At 44.1% G+C, this 10,141-nt stretch overlaps 1 protein-coding gene across 4 annotated transcripts in view; it reads right to left on the minus strand.

Annotated features, from left to right (window-relative positions):
- The window catches only part of limk1a (LIM domain kinase 1a), a 37,136-nt gene extending 29,731 nt beyond the window's left edge, over window positions 1-7,405 (minus strand). For 2 of the 4 annotated variants that reach the window (XR_015508792.1, XR_015508791.1), the window contains exons 1-2: window positions 7,055-7,405; window positions 5,985-6,084 (exon numbers count right to left, since the gene is read on the minus strand). Coding sequence is in view for 2 of the 4 variants with exons in the window: in NM_001042691.2 (NP_001036156.1) it covers window positions 5,985-6,084; window positions 7,055-7,112 (158 nt within the window). In the remaining 2 variants the exon portion in view is untranslated. 4 annotated transcript variants of the gene reach the window in all.
- Between the last annotated feature and the right edge of the window lie 2,736 nt (window positions 7,406-10,141).

The following is a 10,141-nucleotide window of genomic DNA, read 5'->3' on the forward strand; positions in this document are numbered from 1 at the left end:
CTGATTTCACCAGTGAATAAATGATCTAATGATGCTGTCGATGACAAGCACAGGTCTCAAACACAATAATTCAACATCAGCGTTATGAACAGTTGTATTCTGATGTCAGGACACATTTAAAGTCTGTTCAAGTCCACCATCACAAGTCTATAAACAATTGAGCATGTAACCCAGCAGTAGAGCTACACACAGGCCTGATATCATTAGTGTTGTTTTACCCAACCCCGGCTCATTCTAGAAATGTAGCCCCGCGGACGTTTCTGGAGACTGCGATTTAGGTGGCCGGAGGTACGTATGGCCACATTTCTTTTTATTTGCGCGAACACTGTGGGGCGGTGTGACGTTGCTCCTCTTCTTCGCGCTCGCCGGCTGATGGCTCACCTCCGTGTGGAGGGCTTTCCTACTGCAAACAGTTTGTCCGCTTAGCTCATAGTGTTACATCGGTGGAGCGGAGGCCTGGAGGAGGATGAGTGATGACGGTTCAAATCCGGGGAAGAGCGGTTCCAGAAATCAGGTGAGATGAAAATCAGAATCCAAAAAATAAAAGCGAACGAGTTCGCGACGGGGCGAGAATATGGTGAAATCTGAAAACACGGTTAAAATCGGACAATAGCTTTTGCTTTTTTTAATTTCTGGACGGCTTTTGTAAATCGTTGCTTAGGAGAGACAGCCTCCGGCGGCTTTTCATGTGAGAACAGCGCGAGCCGTTCCCGAGAGGCATTCGAGATGCGAAACGTGCGCACAGCGAAAACAAAAACTGCACAAATGCATACCGCCCGGGACGTATTTCACAGTCTCCAGAAATGTCCGCGGGGCTACGTTTCCATAATGAGCCTGGGTTTGTTTTACCATGTGTTTGAGAATAACCAATACTAACAGCCTCCTCATATTACACTTTATTTTACATCGACAGACTCCTGAGAAAATCTTGGTCTTGATTTTAAGCAAATACAAATCGTGATCCTCATTTTAGCCAGAATTCTGCAGCACTACTCAGTAAAGCATTAGTAGCGGTGTGAGTCCAGTAATGTGTGTGTACATGACAGCTAGAAATGCTGAACAGCAGCCAGTGGCGGAGTACAGTGTGTAGAACAGGTTTGTGGAAGCAGAGTTAATCTACAGCAGGAACTGATTTTAAAGATACGCTAAAACACGAGAATACCCTTACACACACACACACACACATTCACACACTCACATACAGTCAGTCATCTTACCTGCCTCTGCTACAGCGGAGCGCCATCAGTACAGTACAGCTGAAGAGAGTGTGTGTGTGTGTGTGTGTGTGTGAGACGCTCAGACCAGTGTGTGATAATCAGTTCCTCACACTGCTCTCAGATCAGCTGATATGAGAAACAGAAGCGGCAGAGTCTCCATCACAGTGTGCTTCAAACTAACAGTACTGAAACTCACCTATCAACATCCAGGATATCAGCTACTCAGATGTATAGCTTAGCTTTTCTGTCAAATCTGGGCTAAACAGGGTTTGCACGATGCATATTTTATCTGATGTAATATAGTTTATTTTTTTACAATTAAGCACACAGCGTGCAATATTATCTGATACCCATAAGAAATAATCCCAAAAGCAGTAGACTGTGTAAAGCCACATAAGCCTAAATATATGCCAAAATTCAGCAGCAGAGACCTGTCAGTCAAGAGGCCACACCCTAAGCTTAATATAAATTATGCAGAAGAGTTATGAAGAAATTCCCCTCCTCACAGCTGTCATGAAGGATAGTATCAGCTATACACACCAAATCTGCTGCTCGTTCCAGACTATAAACACCTTTATTCTGCTGTAAAGTTGGTCAATTTAACATGCGAGTCTATGAGGATTTGCTCCATCTTGTAGCCGACCCCCAGTGGCCAGTCCATGAACTGCAGTGTCAGTCATTCTGCATTAGCGTCATGCGGGAGAGCGGGGAGGGCAGGGGGGGGGGGGGGGTAATGACTGGTGTTTATCCACAGAGCTGAGATTCAGGAACACAAAACAAGGCGACGGTGGAGGAGAGAAACTCCCTGACGCTAATAAGGAAAGCTGATGAGGAAGCAGGAGTGAGAGGGGAACGCCAGAGCCCTGACCACAGAACATCACGTCACTGAACACACACACACACACACACACACTACAGCATGTGTGTGTTTAACCCTTGTGTGCTGTTTCCAGTATCGTGCCGGTCTGACACTTGAATTATCCTTAATAATATCACAATACCCAGGTAGCAAAGAGTTCTGGCCCAGATTTGACATGAAGCTGGCCCAGCAGGTTTTCGTCCGGCATTGGCATACAGCATGTGGGCCAGGTTTGGCAGAGGTGACACCATCTTTGAAGCGGCACACAATACTTGGCCCAGATGTAACATGTAGTATTTGGCCCAGAGGTTATACTTGATATGTGGGCCTGTAAGTTTGGCCCGTCTTGACCCACTTTTAAATTTATTATTTTCAAATAACGAAAAAAAAATCTACCAATCAGGTCACTTCCAGAAAAACCCCGCCCATAGCAGGCCTAAAGCGCAATGATTCATGAGTTTATTCATTTCATTGCGGCATATCTGGCCCAGTTCAGGCTCAGTTCTGGGTTAACTTGGCTGAGACTTGGCCCAGATATGGTCCATGTTTAGCCCTTGTCTGGAAGCCAGACTTGGTCCAGTCATGTACTGTAATTCACTGCGGCATGTGGGCCAGGCAGAAGCTGATTGTGTGGGCCAGGGAAATTTTGCTATGCGGGTCATTATATCGCAATATAAGTCCATATTCAGCACTGGTCATCTGCTGGTGTTGGCGCTCAGGCTGGTGATGCTATCTTCAGTAAACACACTGCACTCTGCTCTGCATCAGCTCTGGGTATGTTCTCACAGGAATGAATGTTTGGGTCCCGCTGAGGGTTCGGGAACAGCGCTGTGCGTCTCTGCTATTTTCCCATGGAATTAAAGCCCTATTTACATCTTCCAGGAAAGCGGAGCTCCGTCCTCCAGGGACCCCAGCAGCACTGGATACAGCAGAGCTGGAGTCTCAGACTTCTGGATGGAGAAGCTGAGGAGACATGCGCTGTACTGCTTCACACACGGAGCTCATCTCTACATAACAGGCCAGTTTCACAGATTTTCAAGCAGAACAGAGGCTATATACACGTGTGTTCTGGTCTTTAGATCCACCTCTCTAGATTAGAGCAGAGGAACACAGTGTGTTTGTTAATAAATGATGAACGCACTGAAAGTGCTGGAGATGAATGGAGTTGTTAATGAAGAGCTGCAGTCTGCAAACAAACTGATTAGACTGGGAAAATAATCAGCTAAACACCAGTTTGATAATAAAAGTAAGAGTAAAGTCTACATCAGCCTCTCTCCACAGCACAGATGCAGAGATGCCAAATCCAAAGGGATGAGCATTACTCAGATCCAGAGCTTCTGGTTTTCCTGTCCGCCGAACACCACATCCCTGATCCAGCCCTCAAAACCAAACACACACCCGTGTCTCAGTCAGGACTGTTGATGATTGTGGAAATGAACTCTGCATCCGCACATGCTCACATGATTTCAGCACATAATGGAGCTTTTGTTGAGTCTGAGAAACCCCGATCCCCAAGCCGACAGTGCTGGACTAAACACTCCACAGGCCTGAACACCACAGCAGCTCTAACACTCACTAAACCAACATGGACTTCAACCCAGGAGCAAACCCTGCTGGGTCAACAAATCTACCGATGATCCTAGTTAAAGCACATAGAGAGAGATTCAGACAGATGCTGTAGCATCAGTGTTGAGCAGGACACTCAATAACAATAATCACATCATTAAAGTAGTGTTCGGATAATTCCAGCGGTGTAGTTGCACATGCTGCAAGCACTATACACTAATTACAGTCAATTATGCATAATTACATGCAACTACCACTAAACCTGACACACACACACACACACACACACACAGACACACACACACACACACACACACAGAGTATTCATTCATTCATTAATTCATTTTCTTTTCGGCTTAGTCCCTTTGTTTATCAGGGTTCGCCACAGCGGAATGAACCGACAACTATTACAGCAACCCATCACTGGGAAACACCCATACACACTCATTCGCACTCATACACTACGGCCAGTGTAGTTGATCAGTTCCCCTATAGCGCATGTGTTTGGACTGTGGGGGAAACCGGAGCACCCGGAGGAAACCCACATCAACACCGGGAGAACATGCAAACTCCACACAGAAACACCAACTGACTCAAACCAGAGACCTTCTTGCTGTGAGGTGATTGTGCTACCCACTACGCCACCGTGACGCCCGAACACAAGAGTAAATATTTGTAATTGATTAATATCACTATAAATCAATATTCAGTATCAGTTTAATGAAGTGTCTCTGCATCTACGTCACATTAAAATCAAGTCTAGTCAAATCATTTGTCTAATTACTTTGATTTCATCACATCGCATAAAAAACAGCAAGTGAAAGTGTTGAAAATCAATAAATCCCCTGAAATATTCTGACATCTTCCCTGGAAACTCCTGCTGCTGACGCAGAGACCACAACAAAACCACTTTGTGTGTGTGTGTGTGTGTGTGTGTGTGTGTGTGTGTAGAGTAGTGAGTTGTGTTTGTTCTAATCAGACTTGATTAATGAAACACTTTGATTGACATTCTACATTTGTACGTGTCATCAAAGGGAGAAAGCCCCGCCCACTATTGCCCACCTCTCCATCTCATTAGCATAGGACATTAGTCTTGCTTTTGAATCCGCCACTATGGGGACACACAGCCGTCTGTAGCTCCGCCCTCTTCATAAAACACCCCAATCTCATTTGCATTTAAAGCGACAGTCACCAAAACAGCACAGTCAGGATCAAAGCCTGAGAGGGCCCGTTTCAGAGAGCTGTGTGCTGCTCTCAGCTCAGACACACACACACACTGAGACAGCAGAGACGGCTTGTGTAAGGAGCAGAACAGGTCTCCTTCAATGGGAATGAAGCAGCGCTCCTCACACATGTGTCCGGCTCAGAATAATCAGCATTCCCTGTGATTAAAGCTGAATATTAGCTCAAACATGTCTTGATCTCGGCGTCAGCAGCTGCACACACTCATTCACGCGGCCGATAAGCGGATCTGCAGACTTCTGAGGAGAGTAAGAGCAGATCCTGCAGCCGCTGGATTAACCTGATGGAAAATCACACGGGGAACACCAGCTGTGTGTGTGTGTGTGTGTGTGTGTGTGTGTGTGCGTTTGGGGAAGTACAGCTTCTGCATTTGGTTAGCAGTGTGTGTGCAGCAGTGACCGACTCCAGCGTGACTCAATCGCTGCGTCTCAATCCGCCTGCTTACTCTACAACCTAACTATAGAGTGTGCAGCGGAAGAGGAAAGATTTAAGACTAACTACTTCCTCATTAACCAACTGTTATGTTGCCTAGATACGAGCCTGTCAATCATCTGCACACAGCCCTGATCTCCTCATCTACAGTCTGCAGTTCGTCTCCTCCTCCTACACTGGATTGCCTTTTCGTCATTATACTTGAGTTCCTCATCAAATCTGCTGACCAATCAAATGCTCTCTAGTGTCTGAGATGCCCCGCCCCTTCTTCTCATTTATGTACTGGCAGAGCTTTGAGAAACAACATGCTATTGGCTGATTTTATAAAGAGGAGGAGCTACTCCATGCCCCGCCCCCTCTTTATATTTCTATATACACCTCCAGAAGCCGCCGTGTTCACTGCGTTTGGTCCTGGTGTTCTGAGGCGCAGCTCATTTATTAGAGGAGAGCAGACAGCAGTGGAGAACCCCCACAGTGAGATCTGTGCAGGAGCTGATGCTCTACTGTGCTCCACTGATGGAGACGCTCATCTACTCACTGATGATTTATGCTGTATTAGAGCTGTGTGTGAGTTTGATCTGCATCTCTGGATGGAAACACAGCTGTTCTGTCACCGCTCACAGAACAGTTCTTCCTGGAGAATCCTATAATAATGTGAGGGATCTTACCTGAAGCAGAGCGTGTGCCAGTCGCTGCTGAGCGCCTGTAGATACTGATCATCGTAGATCTGCTGTCCACATCCCGAACACACCGGCAACCCCACACCAGCTGCACACACACACACACACACACACACACGATCACATATGAGCTCCACACATGTGATATGCAAAATGTAACCAAAAACACTGCGGTGCTGGACTTCCAGGAACTGTCAGAGAGCGTCTCATCAGGACACAGTACACCAGTACACTATTACTGTCACACTTTAGGATCATGACCTTCCATAACTCCAGGTGTTAGAGTTGTTCTGATCGAGGCGTCTTAGTTTACACTCAGGATCGCTGATACCAGTTTGCACCAGGAAAACTGATCTGGATTCTGGCGTACATCATGATGGAACAGAGAACACTACAGGACCATAGTAAACTCTGTAGTGTGTGTGCAGCTTACTGTAGTAAATGCCTTGATGGATCAGCTGTGGTGATGCTACAGTTGCTATGGTAACAACACTATACTAATATACACAGATGACCCAACACGGTAGTGTTTTATACGACACTGCACCACACTTTACTGTAGTAAACACTAGAGCACACTACAGTCAATCACAGCTGATCACTTCACTATAGTCAACACTACAGTGCGCTGCAGCATTCATTAACACAGCTGGACATACTATAGCCTATAATAGTCATTCATTCACTTCCTCTGTGTGTTTGGACTGTGGAGGAATCTAGGCCGACCCAGCCGGGACTCGAACTTGCGACCTTCTTGCTGTGAGGCTGCAGTGCTAACCACTGAGCCACCGTGCCGCCTAATACTACAATATATACAGTATAACACACTTTACAGTAGTCTGGTGTATAAACCACAGTATGTGTGTGTGTGTGTGTGTGTGTGTGTGTGTGTGTGTGTGTGTGTGTGTGTGTGTGTGTGTGTAATCATGCTACAGCAGTATTAAAGCTAGTGTTTTGCGGCAGAGATACGCAGCAGCATCACTAAAGCGCGCACACACTCAGCATCCTCATCCTCATCTCTCTCACACACACACACACACACACACACACACACTGACCTTCCTCCTCTCCCATGCGTTCGTCCTTCCAGGTGCAGCAGAGCAGCATTAACCTCATCCACACGCCGGAGCGGGAGAACACACACACACACACACACACACACACGCGCGCAGTGTTCACACACTCTGGAGAAATGCGCACACACTGACACACACACACACTGGAGAAATGCGCACACACTCCCGTCAGCGCAGACACAGAGTGGAGAAATGCGCGCGCGAGAGCTGTTGGGCGCTTCCCGCGCTGCCCTCGCCGTAGTAGGATCCAGAAACCGGAAAACCGGCCGACCGAACACTGGAAAACCGTGGAGCGCGAGGGTCGGTCTGCGCATGCGCGTGTCCCTCTGGAGTGAGCTCATAGTCAAATGACTGTTTTCTTTATCCTGAATGATAACTGCACACAAGGGGGATTGAAAACACACACACACACACACACACACACACACACATCTTCAAACACTAATAACTATAAGAGTCTTTAACGGGCACATCTCATGTCTTCATGGCTTCAGCATTTCTGACTTCAGCCAACAATAATGACGAAGCTCAAAGCTGAAAGTGCAGTAATGCTGATATACCTCACTCAGCTTCTGTCCTGCTTCTAATCCGGATCACAGAAGGGTGGGCTGACTGAACTCAGGGGGCATGTTTAGGGGGCAGAGTCAGGAGAGTGCAAAGAGTGTAAGAGTGTCCAATTCAAGTCAAATTAAATGATTGCTTATTCTATTAAGTCAACATCAGCTCAAATATGAGTTTAATAAAGAGGTGTTTTCATTATTTGAAGAGTTATTTTTAAATCCAGTCACCATTCATAATGGAGAAATACTGGACTAATAAATACCCCAGATAGCAGGCAGTAATCGGCTCGAGCTCGGCTGCCCGGCTCTGCATCGGCGAGTGTTTTCCGGGCCGAGTGCGGGCCGCAGCTCGCTCGCGCACATGCGGTTGTGATGCGGCTGTAAAGCACTGGCCCGATTCCGGTCAACCATATCCGGCCCGAGTCTGTCTGTAGAGTCCGGGCCGCTTCTGGCAAGGACTTGGCTGATGGGAACCGATTAAATTCTTATTTGATCTAGTAATCTGTTAGCTCCACGTTTAACGATAAATTGAGAAAATATTCATGGACAGCAACAAAATAGTAAGAATATTTAGTGTGGATGGTTGCAATGTTTAGATGCAAACAAAACAATATTATTTATAAATAGATTATACATATCATCTAGAGAAAAACGATGTAAAATGCGCTTATTCTCGAGATAGCACGCTCCTGTGCTGACTGTTTTTTTAAAGCAGAAGTTGGTTTCATAATAAACACATGCGCGAGTAAACTCCTCAGCCAAACTCCAATCCAGACGGTGGCGGTAATGCTCCAACAAGCTGGTTGTCAACCACCATGGCACGAAGATCACAAGAAGAAAAAGAAGTTTGGTTTTGTTTTAATTTCACGTGGATTCCGGTCAGAAAGGTAAGCTTTTTACTGCTTGTGTACTGTATACTTAGCGAATTTTCCACAGTGTTTGGTTGTAGCAGCGTTTAGTAATTTAAAACAGTTTGATACAAAATGTAACTTGCTTTAAGAAACACGACTGGAGCTAATGTATGCTAACGCTAACAGTTACAAACACGTCTGAAAGTTCCTGTTCCTTTTACACAATGTTAGATTGTGATGTGTGTAGTAACTTAAAACTATTGCAATTATTTTAAAGAAACATGTAACGAGTTTGTGTGTATGCTAACTTGCGTTAAAGAAAGTTTCTGTAGACGAATCCATTAACTCTAACATGGCAAAACATGTGTTTTTTTCCTGATTTAACATTATAAAGTACCGTGGATGTTGAAAAAATCATTGTACAGGCGTATACTTATCCAACAGTATTAATTAATAAAATATTATTGTTTATCTTGTTTATACAGTTAGTCACGAAAAATGATCGAAACTCGACTGTTTACTATTCTCTTTAAATTATCCAAGAGAAATATATTACTATGCGCTTTAATTCATATGTGTTAGCCTATGTGAATCAATTATATCTTTTGTTCAAGCTGTAATGGTCAGTTAATGTAAAACTGAACGTCTTAAAGCAGATTTTGATGTGTTTTTTTATGTTATTGACAGTGATAAATTCTGATTTAAATGAATGGGTAACAATATTTGTTGGTTAAGTCTTATTGTTCTTGTTTAACAAAGGTTAGAGAGATCATTTTGCAGCACATCACAACCAAAGATGTCAATGGCACACTCTTATGAACATGTGAATAGGCATGTTATAGTTACATGCTTAAAGTCCACTATAAGCTGTAAACTGCTGATACATTTTCAACATAGATTGAGCTTTTCAGACTTTACATTACTAATTGCTTCACAAACAGCTGAAATGGTTTATTGTTATTGGCTATCATCATCAAACATTTTTCACAATGGTAGGTTAATCTTCATGGGTACAGAATAATGCATGTGCTTGACCATCTTACAAATCTATGTCTCAGATTCATAAGGCTGTCACTCTGCATAAATCTCCAAATAAATCTTGTGCAACCTTCTGTGTACTGATTATTTACACTATAGGTATTATAGGCATTAATTAACTTTGATAGTATTTCAGGATTTGAACTTTTCTTTACGGGAGGTTAACAACAATGTGATGTTTTATTATAGATGCATATGAGGAAGCTCGACTAAAACATCCACACGCAACTGTGATTTCTGACTGGTAGACGGATGAGGATGATGATCGCCTGTCATACATCTAAAGACAGAACAGGTTTGTTTGCAATTATTTTAAACACATACTGTCAACTTTATGTCATTGATCTATTACAACCTGTGAGTTTTGCCCTGGCACTATACTAAAGTAATGTTTTGTTTTGTAAATGTATCTGATCAAGGGACAATAAAGACACAACTACACCATGATCAAGAAAAATTACTTGGAACAAAGAGGCTGGATAAAAGGCAGGTGTGAAGATTGTGTACACAAATACAATCTTTTAAATACAGAATGAAGTGTGTACATGTATATCCGCTCTATAAGGCTGAAGAGAATCTGATAATGACACTTTTCTGATTTGAAAATAGTTTATTCTTAA

The sequence above is a fragment of the Danio rerio genome, chromosome 15 (genome assembly GCF_052040795.2).
Source record: "Danio rerio strain M-AB ecotype USA chromosome 15, GRCz13ab, whole genome shotgun sequence".
In the NCBI taxonomy this organism is placed as follows: domain Eukaryota; kingdom Metazoa; phylum Chordata; class Actinopteri; order Cypriniformes; family Danionidae; genus Danio; species Danio rerio.